Raw genomic sequence first — 25,065 nt, forward strand, 5'->3', positions numbered from 1 at the left:
CGGCACGTTCGGCGCGTGACCGACAGCGAGCGAGTCGGAAAGGGCGACGTCCGTGCCGTGACTGGGGAGGTTCGCGGGGCAGACGAATCCCCTGCTCCTGGCCAGGGGAGGCTCCCGAGCGGTCCCTCGGGCGACGAACTCCAGAGAAGGTCAAGAAACCGCCCCGCGGGCTGTCCGGGGAGTAGGACAGTGAAGCACTTTTTATATCTTGCCTCCTCCCCCGTCACGTGACCAACGCAGGGCGGAAAGAGGAAACTCGAGGCCTCGGCGACGCCTAGACAGGTTGGCGGCGGCCTTAAAAGGGGCGGGTCAACGAGGCTCAGGAGGGACTGCGCCTGCGCTTTCGCCTTGGGACTGCCCCCTCCCCGTCCCGCGTCCGTCACGCTTCCGGGTCCGCACTCTTAGGCCTCCCTGGAAATGAGATGGGGTAGGAGACTCTAGAGCCGGAGGCGGGAGACTGGCTTTGCGGAATTGCGAGGGAGGGTAGGCTTTTGCAAAGTCCACCTGGGTTGGAGGAGAATGGGACGGGAACAAAAGTCTCTTGGGGGGAGAGACTCTAGTTACCTTTTGTTAAGATAATGGTGTCATTACTGCCAGAGTGTGGGATTGTGGGCATTGCCCGCGTTGAACGGGTGGAGGCGGATTTAGAATGAGGCCGAGCGGACAGTGCTGCTCTAAGCCTGGAAAATCAGACATTCTTTTCCTCCCAACCTGGTAGTTACTAGAGGTCTTGGAATCCAGACTTCTTTGCTTTCGCCATATCATCGTCAGCATCATGGGAAGTGCACACTTACTGTTAAAACTTACTATAGGACTGGCTGGGCGCCGTGGCTCACTCCTGTAATCCAGCGCTTTGGGAGGCCCAGTCGGGTGGATCACCTGAGGTCAGGAGTTCGAGACCAGCCTGGGCAGTATGGCAAAACCCCGTATCTACTAAAAGTACAAAAATTAAAGATGCTTCCTTTTGTTACAGCCTCCAGTATTAGGGCAAGACATTGTTACTGATACTGTTTTTAATGACCCCAAAACGTTTAGCCTGGTTACTGTGAATTTTATTCCTCTTGTCAAAAGCTGGCACTCTAGCCGGGCACGGTGGCTCACACCTGTAATCCCAGCCCTTTGGGAGGCCGAGGCGGGTGGATCATTTGAGGTCAGGAGTTTGAGACCTTCATGACCAACGTGGTTAAACCCCATATCTACTAAAAGCACAAAGTTAGCCAAGCATGGTAGTGGGCGCCTGTAATCCCAGCTACTCGGGAGGCTGAGGCAGGAGAGTCCCCTTGAACCCGGGAGGTGGAAATTGCAGTGAGCCGAGATCAAGCCACACTCCAGCGTGGGCGACAGAGCGAGACTCTGTCAAACAAAACAAAGGCCGGGCGCGGTGGCTCACGCCTGTAGTCCCAATACTTTGGGAGGCTGAGGCGGGTGGATCGCTAGGTCAAAGAGATCGAGACCATTATGGCCAACTTGGTGAAACCCTGTCTCTACTAAAAATACAAAAAGCAGCTGGGCGTGGTGGTGTGCACTTGTAGTCCCAGCCACTCGGGAGGCTGAGGCAGGAGAATCGCTTTAACCTGGGAGGTGGAGGTTGCAGTGAGCTGAGATCGTGCCATTGCACTCCAGCCTAGTGACAGAGTGAGACTCCATATCAAAAAAAAAAAAAAAAAAAAAAAAAAGCTGGCACTCCAAGGGCTGGGCACTGTGGTTCATGCCTATAATCCCAGCACTTTGGGAGGCAAAAGGATCAATTGAGCTCAGTCGTTTGAGATCAACCTGGACAACATAGTGAGGCCCCCACCCCCAGCACCCTGCCGTACTCCCCAACTCTTAAAAAAAAAAAAAAAAAAGGAAGCAGGCACTCTATAACGAGCACAAGCTGTTAAGGCAAAGCTAAATTGGCCGGGCACAGTGGCTAATGCCTGTAATCCCACTTTGGGAGGCCGAGGCAGGTGGATCACTTGAGCCCAGGAGTTCAAGACTAGCCTGGGCAACATGAGGAAACCTCCTCTATACCAAAAATATAAAAATTGGCCAGTCTCATAAATTGGCCTCTAAATAAATAAACATTTAAAAAATATTTTAAAATTTAAAAAAAGACCAGGCGCAGTGGCTCACAGCTATAATCCCAGCACTTTGGGAGGCCAAGGCGAGCATATCGCTTGAGCCCAGGAGTTCAAGACCAGCCTGGGCAACATGGCAAAACCCCATCTCTACAAAAAATTAGCTGGGCATAGTAGCATGTGCCTTTTGTCCCAGCTACTCTGGAGGCTGAGATGGGATGGTGACTTGAGCCCGGGAGGTGGAAGTTGCAGTGAGCTAAGATTGTGACATTGCACTCCAGACTGGACAACATAGTGAGACCTGATCTCTACAGGAAAAAAAGAAAAAGAAATAGTTCTGGCCCAGTGAAATTGCAGATGAGGGAGATTCATGGATTTGTTGAATCATCTCTAGTCATCTTTTGTTTGTTTGTTTGTTTTGAGATGGAGTCTCACTCTGTAGCACAGGATGGAGTGCAGTGGTGTGATCTCAGCTCATTGCAACCTCCACCTCCTGGGTTCAAGCGATTCTCCTACCTCAGCCTCCCGAGGAGCTGGAATTACAGGGGTGCACCACCACACCTGGCTAATTTTTGTATTTTTAGTAGAGACGGCATTTTGCCATGTCATCCAGGCTGGTCTCGAACTCCTAATTCAGTTGATCCACCCGCCTCGGCCTCCCAAAGTGCTGACATTACAGGCATGAGCCACTGCACCCAGCCTGTCTCTAGTCTGTGAAATACTATGACTTTGGTTTTCTCAGAAGAAGTAAAACTACGAGAGATGCATAACATTCATAATTTGAATAATCGAGCTATAATACACACTCGTAGCCTCTAGGACCTCCCGATCCTCATTAATCTTATTAAGGTGCTGATCTCAGGCCCCCTCAACAGCAGGGAGGATGTCTTGTTTATTCTCTGTACCTGACCCAGTGCTGGCCCCACTAAAGGTGCTCAGCAAATCTTTTCCGAGTGAACAAATGGCTACTTGACAGCAGACTCTTCTAGTTCTATTCTAATTCTAATATTCTAGGAAACCAATTGCTCTTTTTTTTTTTTGAAACAGAATCTCGCTCTGTCTCCCCGGCTGGAGTGCAGTGGCACGATATCAGCTCACTACAACCTCCACCTCCTGCGTTCAAGCAATTCTCCTGCCTCAGCCTCCTGAGTAGCTGGGATTATAGGCATGTGCCACCACACCCAGCTAATTTTTGTATTTTTGGTAGAGATGGGGTTTCACCATGTTAGTCAGGCTGGTTTTGAACTCCTGACCTGGTAATCCGTTCGCCTCAGCCTCCCAAAGTGCTGGGATTACAGGCATGAACCACTGTGCCTGGCCCCAATTGCTCTTAATGTAATAATGATAGTGGGTGTACTCAGCATTGAATAGAAAAGATTTAGATGAATAGCTAAATTTGCTGGGTTTTTATTTTGAAATAATTTCAAATTTATACAAAAATTACAAGAATAGAACAAAGAACTTTTCTTGTCTTCTGTGGCTTCAACATTTTTTTAAAGACTATATCTTCCTGGCCAGGTGTGGTGGCTCACGCCTGTAATCCCAGCACTTTAGGAGGCCAAGGTGGGTGGATCACTTGAGGTCAGGAGTTCGAGACCAGTCTGGCCAACATGGTGAAACCCCATTTAAAAAAAAAAAAAAAAAAAAAAAAAAAAGGGCCGGGCGCGGTGGCTCAAGCCTGTAATCCCAGCACTTTGGGAGGCCGAGGCGGGTGGATCATGAGGTCAAGAGATCGAGACCATCCTGGTCAACATGGTGAAACCCCGTCTCTACTAAAAATACAAAAAAAAAATTAGCTGGGCATGGTGGTGCGTGCCTGTAATCCCAGCTACTCAGGAGGCTGAGGCAGGAGAATTGCCTGAACCCAGGAGGCGGAGGTTGCGGTGAGCCGAGACCGCGCCATTGCACTCCAGCCTGGGTAACAAGAGCGAAACTCCGTCTAAAAAAAAAAAAAAAAAAAAAAAAACTATGTCTTCCTCTGTCACCCAGGCTGGACTGCAGTTCAATGATCTCAGCTCACTCCAACCTCCGCCTCCTGGGTTCGAATGATTCTCATGTCTCAGTCTCCTGAGTAGCTGGGACTACAGGCATGCACTACTGTGCCTGGCTAATTTTTGTGTCTTTAGTAGAGGCAGGGTTTCATCATGCTGACCAGGCTGGTCTCAAACTCCTGGCCTCATGTGATCTACTCACCGTCGCCTTCCAAAGTGCTGGGATTACAGGTATGAGCAACCGTGCCTGGCTGGCTGACAGACAGTAACACTTTTGAAGTGTATGAGCCTGTTGTTTTGTACTGTTGGGTCTCAGAAAATAATACCCCAAAATAAAAGCCTCCAAAGCAGCCCAAGAAGCAAACTCTTTTTTTACCTTCTGCCCTCCTCTCCCTCAGGCCCATTCTCCCCCGAGGTAGGCCAGAGCAATTTGAATCGTTCTTTTCCAAGGCAGGTCATAGAAAACAGAGTCCTTTTCCCCCAAAGTCAACCATAAAACCCTAAATATAGGCCAGGCAAGGTGGCTCACACCTGTAATCCCACCACTTTGGGAGGTAGAGGTGGGCGGATCATGAGGTCAGGAGATCGGGCCCATCCTGGCTAACACGGTGAAACCCATCTCTACTAAAAATAAAAAAAAAAAAAAAAAAAAATTAACCAGGTGTGGTGGCACGCGCCTGTAATCCCAGCTACTCGGGAGGCTGAGGCAGGAGAATAGCTTGAATCTGAGAGGCAGAAGTTGCAGTGAGCCGAGATCACACCACTGTACTCCAACTTGGGCGACAGAGCAAGACTCCGTCTCAAAAAAAAAAAGAACAAACAAACAAAAAAACCCTAAATATATGACTCTAACTTTCCCTCCATCTTTTGGTGTAAAAACTGGCCACAGAGAAATTATATGGGCTGGGCGCGGTGGCTTACCCTGTAGTCCCAACACTTTGGGAGTCTGAGGTGGGTGGATCACAAGGTCAAGAGATCGAGACCATCCTGGCCAACATGGTGAAATACTGACTCTACTAAAAATACAAAAATTAGCTGGGCATGGTGGCACACACCTGTAGTCCTGCTACTTGGGAGGCTGAGGCAGGAGAATCACTTGAACCCAGGAGGCAGAGGTTGCAGTGAGCTGAGATTGTGCCACTGCACTCGACCTGAGCGACAGAGTGAGACTCCGTCTTTAAAAAAAAAGAAATTATCTGACCTATCTTGTTTAACTGTAGCCCGTAAGATCCCATTCCAGAGAGGGTCCTGCCCCACACCCAGAAAGAAGGAATGCTGCAGAGAGGCCAGGAAGAATCTAGACAGACAGGCCTTGCTGGCTTCCTCACTCAGACTATTAGCATAAGATCATACCTTTTATATTCAATCATTTGCATAAAAATGTAAAATTTTCCCCATATCTTTGGATTTTCCTTCTGAAGGCTCCCATATGTACATGCTACATAAATTTGTACGTCTTTTTGACTACTGCTTTGCCGTTTGCAAGTTGATTCTTTTGCAATGACTCCTCAGAGCGCCCCTTGGCTCCTACAATAGAATATCTCTTAATTTGGATTTGTCTGTTATTTCTTCATGATTTAATTCAGATGATGCATTTTTGGCAGGATGCATTTTGGCAAAAGTGATTAATAGGAGAAAAGGCATACAAATACATTTGATCACAGTTTTGCTTTGTTTTGTTTGAGACAGGGTTTTGCTCTGTCACCCAGACTAGAGTGCAGTGGTACAACCATAGGTCATTGCAGCCCCAATCTCTTGGGCTCAAGCATTGATCATAGTTTAATTAATTAATTAATTATTTTTTCAGACAGAGTCTCGCTCTGTCGCCCAGGCTGGAGTACAGTGGCATGATCTCAGCTCACTGCACCTTTGCCTCCCGAGTTCAAGTGATTCTCCTGCCTCAGCCTCCCAGGTAGCTGGGATTACAGGCGCCTGCCATCGTGCCTGGCTAATTTTTGTATTTTTAGGAGAGACAGGGTTGCACCACTTGGCCAGGATGGTTTCCAACTCCTGACCTCAAGTGATCTGGCTGTGTTGGCCTTCCAAAGTGCTGGGATTACAGGTGTGAGCCACTGTGACCGGCTGATCATAGTTTTATATGATACAGAAGCCTTCAGAATGAAGATAAGGGAAAATTGTCCTTTTTTTTTGGTCAGAGTCTCGCTCTATTGCCGAGGCTGGAGTGCAATGGTGCAATCTCAGCTCACTGCAACTTCTGCCCCTCCAGTTCAAGCAATTCTCCTGCCTCAGCCTGAGTAGCTGGGACTACAGGAGCGTGCCACTATACCCGGCTAATTCTTTTGTACGTTTAGTAGAGACGGGGGTTCGTCATGTTGGTCAGACTGGTCTTGAACTCCTTAACTCAGGTGATTCACCTGCCTTGGCCTCCCAAAGTGTGGGATTACACATGTAAGCCATTGTGCCCGGCCTGTTTCTCTAGGTTTAATTATTTGCTAAGTGTTAAGGCAGTGCTGTGGAAATTTGTCCATGTAACTGGAGTGCTATGTAGACCTATCTGTGATTATCAGGGAGTATTGGCCTACCACAGTGATATAGTGAAGAAAGAAAAAAAGAAAAAAGTGGGAGCCCCAGGTGGGTGGATCATGAGGTCAGGAGATTGAGACCATCCTGGCTAACATGGTGAAACCCCATCTCTACTAAAAATACAAAAAATTAGCTGGATGTGGTAGCAAGCGCCTGTAATCCCAGCTACTCCAGAGGCTGAGGCAGGAGAATCGCTTGAACCCCAGAGGCGGAGGTTGCAGTGAGCCAAGATCATGCCATTGCACTCCAGCCTGGGCAAAAGAGAGAGACTCTGTCTCAAAAAAAAAAAAAAAAAAAAAAAAGAAAAAAAAAAGAAAAGAAAGAAGAAAGTATAATCATTACGCCAGCGAACTCCTCCCTCGGTGAGAGTTTCATAGTCATCCCAGCATCCTCCCCACCCTTTGTTTCCCAGATCCACCAGAAAAACAGGAATATCAGGTGGGGACACTCCTTTAGTCCTCTCATGTTATTGAGCATACATCTCTCTGTTTTAGACGACGAGTGTTTTCATAGCCTGAGCCACTTCTATAACCACCTGATAGGTTCCTGCAGCACAAACAAAATCTGTTCATGGAGATCATGGTATTACGTCAGGAAAGAGTTTAATTGACACAAGGCTGGCCACACCACGTAGGAGTTGGCATATTAGTCAATCTCCTGGAAGGCTCAGAGATTCGGAATTATTCAAATACAGTTTCGGGAGGAAGGAGTGGGGGCAGCTAGGCAGTGGGTGCTTGCTGCTGATGGGTTGGGGGTGCAACCATAGGGGTGTGGCAAATGGTCCTCATGCAGGTTGAGTCACTTCTGAGGGGGCCACAGGAGTGGTTTCAGTGAGCCAAGATCATGCCATTGCACTCCAGCCTGGGCAACAGAGAGAGACTCTGTCTCAAAAAAAAAAAAAAGAAAAGAAAGAAGAAAGTATAATCGTTATGCCAGCGAACTCCTCCCTCGGTGAGAGTTTCATAGTCATGGGGTCCATGTGGAGTTGTTGGTATCAGATATGCAAAAAACCTGAAAAGATATCTCCAAAGGCCAATCTTAGGTCTGCAATAGTGGTGTTACCTGGGGAAGTTGTGTAGCTTGTGACCTCTGGAATCATGGCTGGCAGTCTTAGCCGAATTTGGGCTCCTCTGTCCTCCTAGCCTGGTGGTCTCTCATTAGCTTTACAAAGTTGGTTGCCTTTTAAGGAATGGCTATTAGCATTTAAACTATAAACTAAATGTCTCCCAAAGTTAGCTTGGCCCAAACCCAGGAATAATTAAGGGCAGCTTAGAGGCCAAGGGCAAGAGGGGCATTGGCTAGATCAGATCAGATCTCCCCACTCCCCTGATTCTCTCACTGATACAGTTTTTACAAAGGACATTTTACTTCTTTATCAAACTGTGACTCTCAGGAAGAGGTATTTTTTCTCATTGCTAGACATTATGGGCTGTGCAATGTGTTCCCTGTTCTGAAGAAACAATGGTTGGCTTTCCAAATCTGTGCACTATCTCTTGTTCTGCTTTTTCTTTTCTTTTCTTTTTTTTTTTTTTTTTCAGACAGAGTTTCACCTGTTACGTGGGCTGGAGTGCAATGGTGTGATCTTGGCTCACTGCAGCCTCCACCTTCCAGGTTGAAGCAATACCTCAGCCTTCCAAGTATCTGGGACTGCAGGCATGAGCCACCACATCCGGCTAACTTTTTTTTTTTTTTGTATTTAGTAGAGACAGGGTTTCATCATCTTGGTCAGGCTGGTCTTGAACTCCTGAACTCTGGTGATTCACCCACCTCAGCCTCCCAAAGTGCTGGGATTACAGGTTTGAGCCACTGCGCCCAGCCATTGCTTTTTTTTTCTTTCTTTTCTTTTCTTTTCTTTTTTTTTTTGAGATGGAGGCTTGCTGTGTTGCCCAGGCTGGAGTGCAATAGCATGATCTCAGCTCACTACAGCCTCCACCTCCCGGGTTCAAGTGATTCTCCTACCTCAGCCTCCTGAGTAGCTGGGACTGCAGGAGCATGCCACCATGCCTGGCTAATTTTTTGTATTTTTAGTAGAGATGGAGTTTTCACCACGTTAGCCAGGATGGTGATCTCCTGACCTTGTGATCTGACCACCTCAGCCTCCCAAAGTTCTGGGATTACAGGCATGAGCCACGGTGCCCAGCCTGCTTTTTCATTTTTTTGAATTTAATTTTATTTTTGTGAGAAAGGGTGTCACTGTCACCCAGGTTGGAGTGCAGTGGTGCGATCAGCTCACTGCAGCCTTGACCTCCCAGGCTCAAGCAATCCTCCCATCTCATCCTCCCAAGTAGTTGGGATTACAGGCACACACTACCACACCCTGCTAATTTTCATATTTTTAGTAGAAATGAGGTTGCCCAAGCTGGTCTCAAACTCCTGAGCTCAAGTGATCTGCCCGCCTGAGCCTCTTCAAGTGCTGGTATTACAGGCTTGAGCCACTGCATCCAGCCTTGTTCTGATTTTTTGGAAGAATATGTAGCTTCTAGCAGGTAAGCAAAGCCCAGTCCAGAGTCAGCATCTAATCCTGTCAAGACAATTTGTAATGCCCCCAGGGCTACCAGCATGAGTCTCACTTGCCAGCTATGACCAGGACCTTGCACCAAGTGATCTGCACCATAGTCACAGGCAGAGTGTCTCTTTTGCTGACAAACAGAACACGTCTTCCTGGCACTATGTGCCTGAGAGGGTACAAGAGGAATGTGTTGATGAAAAGAACTTGGCAGGGCACAGCGGCTCACGCCTGTAATCCCAGCACTTTGGGAGGTTGAGGTGGGCAGATATCTGAGATTAGGGGTTCGAGACCAGCCTGACCAACATGGTGAAACCCTGTCTCTACTGAAAAAAAAAAAAAAAAAAAAAAAAATTACAGGCCAGGAGCAAAGTCTCACACCTGTAATCCCAGCACTTTGGGAGGCCGAGGCGGGCAGATCAGGAGATCAAGACCATCCTGGCTAACACAGTGAAACCCCATCTCTACTTAAAATACAAAAAAATTAGCTGGGCATGGTGGCATGTGCCTGTGGTCCCAGCTACTCGGGAGGCTGAAGCAGGAGAATCGCTTGAACCTGGGAGGTGGAGGTTGCAGTGAGTTGAGGTCATGCCACTGCACTCCACCCTGTGTGACAGAGTAAGACTCTGTCTCAAAAAAAAAAAAAATCAAAGAGATTTATTCTGAGCCAAATAGGATTGACCATGGCTTGTGACACAGCCGTCAGGAGGTCCTTAGAACATGTGCAAAGGGATCAGGGTACAGCTTGGTTTTATACATTTTAAGGAGGCATGAGACATCAATCAAATACATTTGAGAAATACTTTGATTTAGTCTAGAAAGGTGGGACAACTGAAAGCGGGGAGGTGGGGGCTTCCAGGCTATAGGTGAATTTAAACATTTTCTGGTTGACAGTTGATTGAGTTTGTCTAAAGACCTGGGATCAATAGAAAGGAGATGTTCAGGTTAAGATGAAAGATTTTGGAGAGGCCAGGCTGTGTCTCATGCCTGTAATCCCAGCACTTTGGGAGGCTGAGGCGGTTAGATCATGAGGTCAGGAGATGGAGACCATCCTGGCTAACATGGTGAAACCCCATATTTACTAAAAACACAAAAAATTATTCAAGTGTTTCTGGGCACAGTAGCTCACACCTGTAATCCTAGCACTTTGGGGGACCAAGGCAGACGGATCATGAGATCAGGAGTTCAAGACCATCCTGGCAAACATGGTGAAATCCTGTCTCTACTAAAACTGCAAAAATTGCCAAGCACAGTGGCTCATGCCTGTAATCCAGGCACTTTGGGAGGCTGAGGCAGGCAGATCACGAGGTCAAGAGATTAAGACCATCCTGACCAACATGGTGAAACCCTGTCTCTACTAAGAATACAAAAAATTTAGCTGGGTGTGGTGGTGGCAGATCATGATGTCTGTAGCTGCCTGTAGTCCCAGCTACTCAGGAGGCTGAGGCAGGAGAACTGCTTGAGCCCAGGAGGCGGAGGTTTCAGTGAGCCAACATGGCACCATTGCACTCCAGCCTGGGCGACAGAGTGAGACTCCGTCTCAAAAAAAAATTAGCTGGGAGTGGTGGCATGCGCCTGTGTTCCCAGCTACGTAGGAGGCTGAGGCTGGAGAATCGCTTGAATCCAGAAGGCAGAGGTTGCAATGAGCCAGGATCTCACCACAGCACTCCAGTCTGGGTGACAGAGTGAGACTCCCCATCTCAAAAAAAAATTTAGCCGGGAGAGGTGGCATGCACCTGTAGTCCCAGCTACCTAGGAGGCTGAGGCAGGAGAATCGCTTAAACCTGGGAGGCGGAGGTTGCAGTGAACCGAGATCGTGCCACTACACTCCAGCCTGGGTGACAGAGCAAGACTCTGTTGGATGGATCACTTGAAGTCAGGAGTTCGAGACCAGCCTGGCCAAACTGGTGAACACGGTCTCTATGAAAATACAAAAAAAAAAAAAAAAAAAAAAAGCTGAGTGTGGTGGTGGGCGCAGCTACTTGGCAGGCTGAAGCAGGAGAATCTCTTGAACCTGGGAGGCAGAGATTGCAGTGAGCCGAAATCATGCTGAGATGGGATTGTTCCCTTGATCCCCTTCGTGGCTGAGAACTGGAGTGGCTGCTTTCACTCAGCCTGCCACTGGCCAGTCCTCTCAAAAGGGAGCATGCGAGCAAGCAGTTACAGGAACCAGAGGGAGCAAGCCAGCGGTTGCTTCCCTCTGGCCAGGCTCTGTGTAGGGTCTGCAGCAGTATCCAAGCCTCTGCCCTCTTGGCACCCGGGTTCTTGTCTGGTGTCCAGGAAGAATCAGGTTACACAAATAGATTGAAGGGTACTGTATGCCAATAATTTTATTGGGGGGCCAGGTGCGGTGGCTCAAGCCTGTAATCCCAGCACTTTGGGAGGCCGAGGTGGGTGGATCACGAGGTCAAGAGATCGAGACCATCCTGGTCAACATGGTGAAACCCCATCTCTACTAAAAATACAAAAAATTAGCTGGGCACGGTGGCGTGTGCCTGTAATCCCAGCTACTCAGGAGGCTGAGGCAGGAGAATTGCCTGAACCCGGCAGGCGGAGGTTGCGGTGAGCCGAGATCGCACCATTGCACTCCAACCTGAGTAACAAGAGTGAAACTCCGTCTCAAAAAAAAAAAAAAAAAGAAATTCAGCTGCCTGAGTAGCTGGTACTACATGTGTTTCTAGCTTGCCTGATTTTTTTTTAACTAATATATATATATTTGTAAGACAGAGTCTTGTTCTGTTACCCAGGCTGGAGTGCCCTGGTGCAATCTTGGTTCACTGCAACTGCCGCCTCCCAGGTTCAAGCAATTCTCCTGCCTAAGCCTCCCAAGAAGTTGGGACTACAGGTGCATGCCACCACGCCCAGCTAATTTTTACATTTTTAATAGAGATGAGGTTTCACCATGTTGGCCAGGATGGTCTCGATCTCATGACCTTGTGATCCACCCGCCTCAGCCTCTCAAAGTGCTGGGATTACAGGCGTGAACCACCTTGCCCGGCCAATTTTTAAAAATTTTTTTATGAAGTCAGGGTGTTGTTTTGTTCTCAGGCTGGTCCTGAACTCCTGGCCTCAAGCAGTCCTCCCTCCTTGGCCTCCTAGAGCACCGGGATTACAGGTGTGGGCCACCATTCTGGGCCACACATAGCTTTTTATTTTTTTAGTTTTTTATGGACAGGGTTTCACCACGTTAGTCAGGCTTATCTTGAACTCCTGACCTCGGATGATCCACCCGCCTTGGCCTCCAAAGTGCTTGGATTACAGGTGTGAGCCACCACGCCCAGCCCACACATAGCTTTTTAATATTGTTTTGGATTATTATTATTTTGAAACAGAGTCTTACTCTTTCCCAGGCTAGAGTATAATGATGTGATCATAGCTCACTGCAGCTTCAACCTCCTGTGGTGAAGCGATCCTCCTGCCTCAGCCTCCTAAGTAGCTGGGACAATGGGTGAGAGATATCATGCCTGCTTAATTTTTTTATTTTTTAAATAGAGATGGGGAGTTGCCATGTAGCCCAGGCTGGTCCTGAACTCCTAGTCTCAAGGAATCCACCCACCTTGGCCTCCCAAAGAGCTGGGATTACAGGTGTGAACCACTGTGCTTGGCCTAATTTTTAAATTTTTTCATAGAGATGAAGTCTCACTCTGTTGTCAAGGCAGGTCTATGTTTGTTTGTTTGTTTTTAAATACATGAATGCATATCCTATTAAAAAAAATTTTTTTTTTAATTTGAAACACTGCTGGCTGGGCCCAGTGGCTCATACCTGTAATCTCAGCACTGTGGGAGGCTGAGGCGGGTGGATCCACCCGAGGTCAGGAGTTTGAGACTAGCCTGTCTAACATGGTGAAACCCCCTTTCTATGAAAATACAAAAAATTAGCTGCGCATGGTGGTGCTCACCTGTAGTTGCAGCTACTTGGGAGACTGAGGCAGGAGAATTGCTTGAACCTGGGAGGTGGAGGTTGCAGAGAGCCAAGATCATGCCATTGCACTCCAGCCTGGGCAACAAGAGTGAAAGTCCATCTCAAAAAAACAAAGGGCCGGGCGCAGTGGCTCAAGCCTGTAATCCCAGCACTTTGGGAGGCCGAGGCGGGTGGATCATGAGGTCAAGAGATCGAGACCATCCTGGTCAACATGGTGAAACCCCGTCTCTACTAAAAATACAAAAAATTAGCTGGGCGTGGTGGCACATGCCTGTAATCCCAGCTATTCAGGAGGCTGAGGCAGGAGAATTGCCTGAACCCAGGAGGCGGAGGTTGCAGTGAGCCGAGATCGTGCCATTGCACTCCAGCCTGGGTAACGAGAGCGAAACTCCGTCTCAAAAAAAAACAAAAAACAAACAACAACAACAACAAAAAAGCTAGTCTTCAAGATGCTTTTGGTATCATATATCTGCTAATCTTTGTTTTGTAGTCTATTTGGTTTATCAGGAATCTGCAGAACCCATCTCAGCTATTTGGTTACAGGAGCCCGTGATGCTGCCCAAACCTGGGATCTTTTACCTCCCCTGGGAGGTCAGTGCAGGCCAAGTTCCTGATGGCAGCACACTGAGGACATTTGGCAGGTAATAATGGTTATGTTTTTCACTGGTGGGGTGATGGTTAAATGTCTTTCTCTACCCTCCCCCAAAATAATTAAAAGTTTTTTTGTTTTTTTTTTTTTGAGACAGAATCTCACTCTTGTCACTCAAGCTGGAGTGCAGTGGCGCCGTCTCAGCTCACTGCAACCTCCACCTCCTGGATTCAAATGATTCTCCTGCCTCAGCCTCCCAAATAACTGAGACTACAGGTGCACACCACCACGCCTGGCTAATTTTTTTTTTTTTTTTGAGATGCAGTTTTGCTCTTGTTGCCCAGGCTGGGGTACAATGCTGTGATCTTGGCTCACTCCAACCTCCGCCTCCTGTGTTCAAGCAATTCTCCTGCCTCAGCCTCCCGAGTAGCTGGGATTATACCACCACACCCGGCTAATTTTGTATTTTTAGTAGACTGGGTTTCTCCATGTTGGTCAGGCTGATCTTGAACTCCTGACCTCAGGTGATCTGCCTGGAGTGCTGGGATTACAGGTGTGAGCCACTGTGCCTGGCCTGATTTTTGTATTTTTTTTTTTTTTTTTTTTTTGAGACAGAGTGTCGCTCTTGTGACCCAGGCTGGAGTGCAATGGCGCGATCTGGGCTCACCGCAACCTCCGCCTCCTGGGTTCAAGCAATTCTCCTGCCTCAGCCTCCTGAGTAGCTGGGATTACAGGCACGCGCCACCATGCCCAGCTAATTTTTTGTATTTTTAGTAGAGACGGGGTTTCACCACATTGACCACGATGGTCTCGATCTCTCGACCTCGTGATCCACCCGCCTCGGCCTCCCAAAGTGCTGGGATTACAGGCTTGAGCCACCGCGCCCGGCTGATTTTTGTATTTTTTAGTAAAGATGTGGTTTCACCATATTGGCCAGGTTGATCTCAAACTCCTGACCTCATGATCCGCCTGCCTCTGCCTCCCAAAGTGCTGGGATTACAGGCATAAACCACCACACCTGGCCAAAATAGATTTTTATAACTTTGTCTAATTGTATTAAACTACTGAAAAAATTAATACTCATTGTAAAAAATGTAGATAGTCCATAAAGGTATAAAGAGGAAGGAAAAGTCACCCATAATCCCATTGTCCAGACAACCACTGCTAACCTTTGGTGATTATTTTCATGTGCTCTTCCACGTGTATGTGTTTGTATATGAGGGTGGGTATGGAGACACCCAATATACATATATGCATATATACTCTGTCAGTTATATATCTGCTGTATAACAAATTAACCACCCCCCCCCCCCCACACACACACAATTTTACTTTTTAGTAGAGGCAGGGACTCCCTGTATTGTCAAGGCTGGTGTCAAACTCCTGGCTCAAGTGGTCCTCCTGACTCAGCCTCCCAAGGTGCTGGGATTACAGGCATGAGCCACTGTGCCCAGTCTCCCCCAAATTTGAAATAACTACTGTCCCATACTTACGGTGGATCAGGAATTTGGGAGTGGTTTAGCTGTTTGGATCTGGCTCGGGGTCACTCAGGTGAGTGTTGTCAAGATGTTGGCCAGGGCTGCAGTTATCCAAAGGCTTGACCGGGGCCGGGAGCTGTACTTCCAAGGTGGCTTGTTCACATGTTTGGCAAATTAGTGCTGGCTCTTGGCAAGACAACTCAGTTCCTGACAATGTGGATTTCTGTGTAGTTCTGTGTGAGGTTCCTCATAACACAGCAGTTTCTGCTAGAAGCGGTGACCAAGAAAAAGAGCAGAGTGAAAACCAAAATGTCTTTCATGACTTAGCCCCCAAAAGTCAGTCTCAAGTCATTTCTGCAGTATCCTATTGATGACACAGGTCAGCCTTACTCAGCATGGTAGAGGATGCACAAGGATGTGAGTATCAGGAGGTGAGAATCACGGGGAGAATCTTAGAGACATATGTGTATACACATATAGAAATATTTTAACCTACGCTGGGCACAGTGGCTCACGCCTGTAATCTCAGCACTTTTGGAGGCCAAGGTGGGCAGATCACCTGAGGTTAGGAGTTTGAGACCAGCCTGGCCAAAATGGCAAAACTCCATCTCTACTAAAAATACAAAAATTAACCAGGTGTGTTGGCAGGCGTGTGTAAATCCTCACTACTCAGGAGGCTGGGTCAGGAGAAACGCCTGAACCCAGGAGGTGGAGGTTGCAGTGAGCCAAGACTGCACCACTGCACTCCCGCTTGGTCGACAGAGCAAGACTCCATCTCAAAAAAGAAAGAGAAAAGAAAAAAATGGCTCATGCCTATACTTCTAGCACTTTGGGAGGCCAAGGTGGGTGAATCACAAGGGCAAAAGATCGATACCATCCTGGCCAACATGGTGATAACCTGTCTCTACTAAAAATACAAAAATTAGCTGGGTGTGGTGGTACCTGCCAGATTAAGGCTGAACACTTCTCCGTGGGTTTCTTGGCCATGCAAACATTTTGAGCGTGGTGGTAGTTCTACTATGGATGGAAATTTTTGCATTTCTTTTGCCCTCCAGGTTGTGCCTCTATGACATGATCCAGTCTAGGGTGACGCTGACGGCTCAGCACGGATCCAGTCAGCACCAGGTTCTTGTCTGTACCAAGTTGGTGGAGCCCTTCCATGCCCAGGTGGGCTCCCTGTATATCGTCCTTGGGGAGCTCCAGCACCAGCAGGGTGAGCTGCAGCCACACACCCACTTTCTCATCCTGGGGCCTGAGCTGGGGCAGTCTTTGGGGCAGTCAGTGAGGAATGGGCTTGTGACCCAATCCCAGTGTCTCATCAGGGTTGACGTTTCTTCCAAATTAGCCTGAAAGTTCAAGGACTCTTGAGGTTTCAACTCAGAGTGGACTGGCCACATGGTGCCAAGTCAAAGACAGGGTGGCTAGCACCTGTAATCCCAGCACTTTGGGAGGCCCAGGCTGGTGAATCACCTGAGGTCGGGAATTCGAGACCAGCCTGGCCAACATGGCAAAACCCCATCTCTACTAAAAATACAAAAATTAGCTGGGTGTAGTAGCATGTGCCTCTAGTCCCAGCTACTAGAAAACTGAGGCAGGAGAATCACTTGAACCGGGGAGGTGGAGGTTGCAATGAGCCAAGGTCGTGCCACTGTACCCTAGCCTGGGTGAAAGAGTGAGACTCTGTCTCCAAAAAAAAGACAGTACTACAGTGAAGAGGTGGTCCCCAGGGGGAAGTGAGAACCAGGAGAGAGAAACGACTGATTTCTTCAGGTCTACAAGCACCATCCCTGATGTGAGGCAGTTTGGTTAGATCTTTTTGAATATGCCTGTCAGCCCTTAATCTTGAGTGTTTTTATTTTTTCTTTTCGAGATGGAGTTTCACTCTATTGTTCAGGCTGGAGAGCAGTGGTGGGATCTCTGCTCACTGCAACCTCTGCTTCCCGGGGTTAAGCAATTCTCTGCCTCAGCCTCCAGAATGGCTGGGATTACAGGTGCCTGCCACCATGCCCAGCTACTTTTTTTGTATTTGTAGTAGAGATGGCATTTCACCATGTTGGCCAGGCTGGTCTTGAACTCCTGACCTTGTGATCCACCCACCTTGGCCTCCCAAAGTGCTGGGATTACAGGCGTGAGCCACTGCGCCCAGCCTAATCTGAGTCTGTAAAAAATTTAAAAAAAAAAATTTTTTTTAAGACAAGGTCTTGCTCTGTCATCTAGGCTAGAGTGCAGTGATTTGTTCACAGCTCACTGCAGCCTCCACCTCCCGGGCTCATGTGATCCTTCTACCTCAGGCTCCTGAGTAGCTGGGCCCATGGGTGTGCACCACCATGATCGGCTAATTTTTAAATTTTCTGTAGAAAGAAGGTGTCATTCACTTTTCAAAAGAAGACATATATGAGGCCAACAAACATATGAAAAAATGCTCATCATCACTGGTCATTAGAGAAATGCAAATCAAAACCACATTGAGATATCATCGCACGCCAGTTAGAATGGCGATCATTAAAAAATCTGGAGACAACAGATGCTGGAGAGGATGTGGAGAAATAGAAATACTCTTACACAGTTGGTGGGAGTGTAAATTAGTTCAACCACTGTAGAAGACAGTGTGGCGATTTCTCAAGGATTTAGAAATAGAAATTCCGTTTTACCCAGCAATCCCATTACTGGACATATACCCAAAGAACTATAAATCGTTCTACTATAAAGACACATGCACACTTATGTTCATTGCAGCCCTGTGTATAATAGCAAAGACCTGGAACCAACCCAAATGCCCATCAATAATAGACTGAACAAAGAAAATGGACTTGGCTGAATCTGGAAACCGTCATTCTCAGCAAACTGACACAAGAACAGAAAGTCAAACACTGCATGTTCTCACTCATAGGTGGATGTTGAATAATGAGAACACATGGACTCAGGGAGAGGAGTATCACACACTGGGGGCAGCTGAGGAGGGTAGGGGAGAGACAGCAGGGTGGTGGGGAGGGAGGGGTGTGGGGAGGGATAACACGGAGAGAAATGCCAGATATAGTAGGCATCTAAAGTTAAATTTAAAAAAAGGACCAGGTGCAGTGGCTCACACCTATAATCCCAGCACTTTGGGAGGCTGAGGCAGGTGGATCATGAGGTCAAGAGATCAAGACCATCCTGGTCAACATGGTGAAACCCCATCTCTACTAAAAATACAAAAAATTAGCTGGGCGTGGTGGCGCATGTCTGTAGTCCCAGCTACTCAGGAGGCTGAGGCAGGAGAATTGCTTGAACCCAGGAGGTGGAAGTCGCGGTGAGCCGAGATCGTGCCATTGCACTTCAGCCTAGGTAATAAGAGTGAAACTCTGTGTAGCCTCCCAACGTGCTGGGATTACAGGTATGCACCACCAAACCCAGCCTTCTGATTTTTATTGCTGTTTTTTTTTCTTCTCTTTTTTTTTTTATAAATTAAAAAAAATTTTTTTAAAAGACGGGGTTTCACCATGTTGGTCAGGCTGGTCTTGAACTCCTGACCTCAGGTGATCCGCCCGCCTTGGCCTCCAAAATGCTTGGATTACAGGTGTGAGCCACCGCACCCGGCCTGGTTTTTTTTTTTTTTTTTTTTTTTCTTGAGATAGAATCTTGCTCTGTTGTCCAGGCCAAGTGCAGTGGCACGATCTTGGCTCACTGCAACCTCTGCCTCCCGGGTTTAAGCGATTCTCATGCCTCAGCCTCCTGAGGCATGAGATGACAGGCACCAGCCACCATGCCCGGCTAATTTTCGTATTTTTAGTAGAGACGGGGTTTCACCATGTTGGCCACTCTGGTCTTGAACTCCTGGCCTCAGGTGATCTACTGGCCTCGGCCTCCCAAAGTACTGGGATTACCGGCATGAGCCACCACGCCTAGCCTAATTATTTTTTATTTAATAAAAGTTAATCTTTATCAGGCTTAAGCCTTTGTGCTCACAGCCCGAAAGTTCAAGGATTCTTGAGGATTCAACTCAGAATGGACTGGCCGCATGGTGCCAACTCAAAGATAGGGTGGCTGGCACCTGTAATCCCAGCACTTTGGGAGGCCTAGGCCGGTGGATCACCTGAGGTCAGGAATTTGAGACCAGCCTGGCCAACATGGCAAAACCCCGTCTCTACTAAAAATACAAAAATTAGCTCATTGATTTGGGTGAGGTTTGGGAGGGAGGAACGGATACAAAGGACCTTTGCAAAATGGTTTCTCCCTTGATTACAGTCCAGAAACCCTCAGGGCATTCTCTGATGGTCTCACTCCTACAGTGAGTCTCTGGAGCTCTCGGGAACACACTGCCCAGGGTCTGGAACTTAAGGCCCCATTGCAAATACAGGAGAGGTTTGTTTGTTTGTTCATTTATTTATTCATTTAGAGATGGAGTCTTGCTCTGTGGCTCAGGCTAGAGTGCAGTGATGCAATCTCAGCTCACTACAACCTCCGTCTTCCAGATTCAAATGATTCTCCTGCCTCAGCCTCCCAAGTAGCTGGGATTACAGGCGCCCGCCATCATGCCCAGCTAATTTTTGTATTCTCAGTAGAGAGAGGGTTTCACCATGTTGGCCAGGCTGGCCTTGAACTCCTGCTGTCAAGTGATCTGCCTGTCTTGGCCTCCCACAGTGCTAGGATTAGAGGCGTGAGCCACCGCACACAGCCCTATCCTGCCATTTCTGTGTGGATTGCCTATCGGAGAAACCAAATGGTTGATGAAGGAAAGTTTTTTTTGTTTTGTTTTGTTTTTTTTTTTGAGATGGAGTCTCGCTCTGTTGCCAGGCTGGAGTGGAGTGACACGATCTCAGCTCAATGCAACCTCTGCCTTCCAGTTCAAGCAATTCTCATGCCTCAGCCTCCTGAGTAGCTGGGACTGCAGTCATGCGCCACCAAGCCCAGCTAATTTTTTTTTTTTTTTTTTTTTTTTTTTTTTTTTTTTTTTTGAGACGAAGTTTCGCTCTTGTTACCCAGGCTGGAGTGCAATGGCACGATCTCGGCTCACCGCAACCTCCGCCTCCTGGGTTCAGGCAATTCTCCTGCCTCAGCCTCCTGAGTAGCTGGGATTACAGGCACGCGCCACCATGCCCAGCTAATTTTTTGTATTTTTAGTAGAGACGGGGTTTCACCATGTTGACCAGGATGGTCTCGATCTCCTGACCTTGTGATCCACCCGCCTCGGCCTCCCAAAGTGCTGGGATTACAGGCTTGAGCCACCGCGCCCGGCCTAATTTTTGTATTTTTAGTAGAGACTGGGTTTCACCATTTTGGCCAGGATGGTCTATCTTGGTCATTTGACCTTGAGATCCGCCTGCCTCGGACTCCCAAAGTGCTGGAATTATAGGCGTGAGCCACTGTGCCCATCCTAGAAAGTTCTTCAGAGAAAAGTTACAGTGAATAAATGCAGGAGAAATGCGTAACTTCAAAGTCATCACTTTAAAAGCCCTTACAAGATAAATCCAGGCCACGGTCCTCGCTACCGGCCAAAATCATTAGGAAACATTTCGATGGGAACATTGGGATGGAGGGACCCGCTGGCAGTGCCTGGGCCGGCTTGATCAGCGTAAACGTGATAAAAATCAGGACAAACATCATGTGCCTCTGATATGAGGCATGAGGAGGACGCACATAGCACCATCTCTGATGGGTTCTTGCCAAAAAAATTGAACCTGAAGCTAATCAGGCCTCAGAGGAAGCAGCCTGTTACCAGACATGGGCCAGTTCACTACTCTCAGAATTTGCATCACAACCTGTTTTTTGTGTGTTTTTTTTTTTTCCCTTAAAATATTTTTGTCTTAATTTTCTTTTTTTTTTTCTTTCTTTTTGTTTTAATGAGATGGCATCTTACTCTATCGCCCAGGCTGGAGTGCAATGGCGCGATCTCGGCTCACTGCAACCTCCGCCCCCTGGGTTCAAGCAATTCTCCTGCCTCAGCCTCCTGAGTAGCTGGGATTATAGGCGCCTGCCACCAGACCCAGCTAATTTTTGTGTTCTTAGCAGGGATGGGGTTTCACTATCTTGGCCAGGCAGGTCTTGAGCTCCTGACCTTATGATCCACCCACCTTGGCTTCCCAAAGTGCTGGGATTACAGATGTGAGCCACTGTGCCCAGCCTGTCTTGATTTTCTAAGTCAAACATGCTTGTCATTCATGGTGGGGACTGGGAATCAAAGATGAGGAGGAGGGAGGAGAGCATCAGGCTGACTGTGCTCCAGCCTCCCTGACCTCTGGCCTGGGCAGAGGGGGCATCCTGTGGCTACGTTAAACCTCCCTGTGAAGGCCAAGTGTGGTGGCTCAGACCTGTAATCTTAGCACTTTGGGATGCCAAGGAGGGAGGATTGCTTGAGGCCAGGAGTTTGAGACCAGCCTGGGCAACATAGTGAGACCCCATCTTTACAAAAATTAAAAAATTAGCCAGGTGTGGTGGTACATACTTGTAGTCTCAGTTACTTGAGAGGCTGAGATGGGAGGATTGCTTGAGCCCAGGAGTTCAAGGTTACAGTGAGCCGAGATTGCACTACTGTACTCCAGCCTGGGTGACAGAGTGAGACCCTATTTTTAAAAAAAAAGAGAGAGAGAGGGAGAAAGGCCAGGTGCAGTGGCTCATACCTGTAATTCTAGCACTTTGGGAGGCTGAGGCAGGCAGATCACAAAGTCAAGAGTTCCAGACCAGCCTGGCCAATATGGTGAAACCCTGTCTCTACTAAAAATATAAAAATCAGCCGGGCATAGTGGTGGGTGCCTGTAGTCCCAGCTCAGTGAGGCTGAGGCAGGATAATTGCTTGAACTTGGGAAGTGGAGGTAGCAGTGAGCCGAGATCATACCACTACACTCTAGCCTGAGCAACAGAGCAAGACTCTGTCTGGAAAAAAAAAAAAAAAAGGCTGGGTTTGGTGGCTCATGTCTGTAAGCCCAGCACTTTGGGAGGCCAAGGTGGGCAGATAATCTGAGGTCAGGAGTTCAAGACCAGCCTGGCCAACATGATGAAACTCTGTCTCTACTAAAAATACAAAGATTAGCCAGATATGGTGGCACATGCCTGTAATCCCAGCTACTCAGGAGGCTGAGGCAGAAGAATTGCTTGAATGCAGAAAGCAGAGGTTACAGTGAGCCAAGATTGCGCCATTGCACTCCAGCTTGGGCAACAAGGGCAAAGCTTCATCTCAAAAAAAAGAAAAGAGAAAAAAAAAAAGTCCGGGTGTGGTTGCTCACACCTGTAATTCTAGCACTTTGAGAAGGGAGGATTGCTTGAGCCCAGGAGTTCAAGACCAGCCTGGGAAATGTAGCAAGAGGCTGTTTCTATAAATAAGTAAATAAATGAAAATAAAACAAAAATAAAACAGGCTGGGCATAGTGGCTTATGCCTGTAATCCCAGCACTTTGGGAGGCTGAAGTGGGTGGATCACCTGAGGTCAGGAGTTCGAGACCACCCTGACCAACATGCAGAAACCCCCGTCTCTACTAAAGTACAAAAATTAGCTGGGCATGGTAACACATGCCTGTAATCCCAGCTACTTGGGAAGCTGAGGCAGGAGAATTGCTTGAACCCAGGAGGCGGAGGTTGCAGTGAGCCAAGATCGTACCACTACACTGTAGCCTGGGCGACAGAGCAAGAGCTTGCCAAAACAAAACAAAAAGACAAACAACAACAACAACAACAACAAAAAACAGAGAGAGAATAAAGGGAAGAAAAAAGAAAAGAGAAAGGGAGGGATGGGGGGAAACCTTCCAGGCATCCCGTGTGCACCTCCCTCTTCAAACATCCTTACCAGCCGGCTCTGGGACTTGCCCAAACCCTCCTCCCCAGACCACACACCCACAGTCTGGAGTGGGCCTGAGTTCCACTGGCTTCTCAGGCATGTCACATCACACATCCCTCCCTGTCTCCCTGCTGCCAGCTGGTTCCACCACCATGCACCTCTGGCCCAGTTACACCTCCCACGCCCGCCGCCACGCCTTGGACGTGTCTCCCTGAGCTTGCCGTCCCGGGCCCCAGTGCACGCCGCCCACTCTCACTTCTCCTTCTGCTGCGTCCTTCTTGCCCTGGCAGGACCTGTGGACTCAGGACTCCTGGGCGGTTTCCCCCGCCTCTCTGCCCCTCTGGGCCTTGCTTTCCATCACTCCCGCTCCGAGACCCCAGCCTCCACCCTCCTGGTCCTGGCACCCGTTGAGTGCAGAGAGCTCTGAGGACTTGGAGCACAGTGATTTCAGGGGCTCACTGGGGTCCCCCTGCACTGCCTAGAAATTCTTCTTGTGTTCTGGCCACGCGCCCTTCCCAGATACCACACCCCTGCCTGGTAGGAAGCCACTTCCTCTCCTGCCCTGTCCCAACCGGCAGATTGCTTTATGTCCCAGCTAGAACTGAGGCCACAGGCAGCCTCCTACAATCAGACACTGAAACGGCCACCATTAGCTTCTTCCTCTAGTCTAAGAGGAAGTGGGTCCCTCCTACCTAAAAGGTTACCACAGTTCTTCCCTCTTGACATGGAAGGCACTCAAGCCTCTAAATGGAAATAAGAGTCCCAGTGTTAAGACGTCATCTTCTACACTAGAGTCTGCCCTGCCTGCCCATGACCTTCCCTCCCTTTGCAGACAACCCTCCTAAAAGAACGTGTGTGTTCCCTATAACCCCTTCCTCTCTCCAGGCCTCACCCCACTGCATTCTGACTGCTTTTTATTGACTTATTTTTTATTTTTTGAGGTGGAGTCTTACTCTGTCACCAGGCTGGAGTGCAGTGGCGTGATCTTGGCTCACTGCAGTCTCTGCCTCCCAGGTTCAAGTGATTCCCCTGCCTCGGCCTCCTGAGTAGCTAGGATTACAGGCACGCACCACCATACTCAGCTAATTTTTGTATTTTTAGTAGAGATGGGGTTTTGCCATGTTGGCCAGGCTGGTCTCGCATCCTGACCTCAGGTGATCTGCCTGCCTTGGAAATCTATTCATTAAAGTGAGCAGAGAGCAGAGAGCAGAGAGCAGAGAGAACATGAGTGCAAAAATTTTTTTAACTTTTTTTTTTTTTTTTTCTATTGCAAGCTATGACTGGGGGAAAAAACAAACATCAGCTAGGCACAGTGGCTCATACCTATAATCCCCGCACGTTGGGTGGCTGAGGCAGGCAGATCGCTTGAGCCCAGGAGTTTGAGACCAAGCTGGGCAACATGGCAACACCCCATCTCTATAAGAAATACAAAAATTAGTCAGGCGTGGTGGTGCATACCTGTAATCCCAGCTACTTAGGAGGCTGAGGCAGGATAACCACTAGAACTCGAGAGGCGGAGGTTGTGGTGAGCTGAGATTGGGCCATTGCACTCCAGCCTGGGCAACAAGAACTAAACTCCATCTCAAAAAAAAAAAAAGTCTGTAGTGGCAAATCCCAGATGTCTTTCCTGTTTGGTGCCACCTGCACATGGGCAGACCTGTCCATCATGTAGCAGTTCCCCATCGCATCTGTGAGAAGCCCCTGAGCCTCTCATCCAGGGTGCGGTGACCTGCTCCCGTAAAGCCAAACTTACCTGGAGCTCAGTCCCTGGGATTTTTAAAATATGGGTGTCTCTTTTCCTGTGGTTTCTGATGACAGCGTGTCCCAAAGTGCCAAGGGGGCCTTTCCGTCAGTCCAGAGAGTTTTCTGGCCACCAGCTGAGCTCCAGACACCGGCCTGCTGTGCATGACTGGCCCACAGTTCTAGGCCCAAGTACACAGTTGCCTTCGCCCCAGATGCCGTTTTCTTGTCCACCCCGCTTGCTGCCAAAAGCCAGGACAGAGCTGTTGAGGGAACAGCTGGCATGCATGCATCTTGGAGGACGTTGTTGACTGGCTGCCAGTCACCGCTCGTGCCCTGGTGTTTGTCTTGCAGCTGGGGGCTCCGTGGTGAAGGCGCGGGTGCTGACCTGTGTGGAGGGGATGAACCTGCCCTTGCTGGAACAAGCCATCCGGGAGCAGAGGCTGTACCAGCAGGAGCGGGGCGGCGGCCAGTAGAAACAGCAGCCC

General features: G+C 48.5%; 1 protein-coding gene across 5 annotated transcripts; it reads left to right on the forward strand.

The window, feature by feature from the left end:
- Window position 1: 1 nt before the first annotated feature.
- Window positions 2–25,053, forward strand: TEN1 (TEN1 subunit of CST complex). Of its 5 annotated transcripts, none has more exons than XM_074388990.1 (4): window positions 2–282; window positions 13,514–13,664; window positions 16,146–16,303; window positions 24,932–25,053. In XM_074388990.1, exons 2-4 carry the CDS (start codon window positions 13,576–13,578, stop codon window positions 25,051–25,053), a joined length of 369 nt encoding a protein of 122 aa, XP_074245091.1. In that variant the 5' UTR covers window positions 2–282; window positions 13,514–13,575. The 5 variants fall into 5 exon arrangements, with proteins under 5 accessions (XP_074245091.1, XP_039332099.1, XP_039332102.1 ...); XM_039476165.2 differs by having other exon boundaries at window positions 3–282; window positions 13,567–13,664; XM_039476168.2 differs by lacking the exon at window positions 2–282 and adding an exon at window positions 289–483 and having other exon boundaries at window positions 13,567–13,664.
- Window positions 25,054–25,065: the final 12 nt, after the last annotated feature.

Source organism: Saimiri boliviensis, chromosome 17, assembly GCF_048565385.1.
Source record: "Saimiri boliviensis isolate mSaiBol1 chromosome 17, mSaiBol1.pri, whole genome shotgun sequence".
NCBI classification, from domain to species: Eukaryota; Metazoa; Chordata; class Mammalia; order Primates; family Cebidae; genus Saimiri; species Saimiri boliviensis.

Bases quoted from the DNA above. Each gene is read 5' to 3' on its own strand.
- TEN1 (XM_074388989.1), top strand. The intron at 13,665-16,145 runs GTAATAATGGTT...TTTGCCCTCCAG, and splicing joins ACACTGAGGACATTTGGCAG to GTTGTGCCTCTATGACATGA. The intron at 16,304-24,931 runs GTGAGCTGCAGC...TTTGTCTTGCAG, and splicing joins GGAGCTCCAGCACCAGCAGG to CTGGGGGCTCCGTGGTGAAG.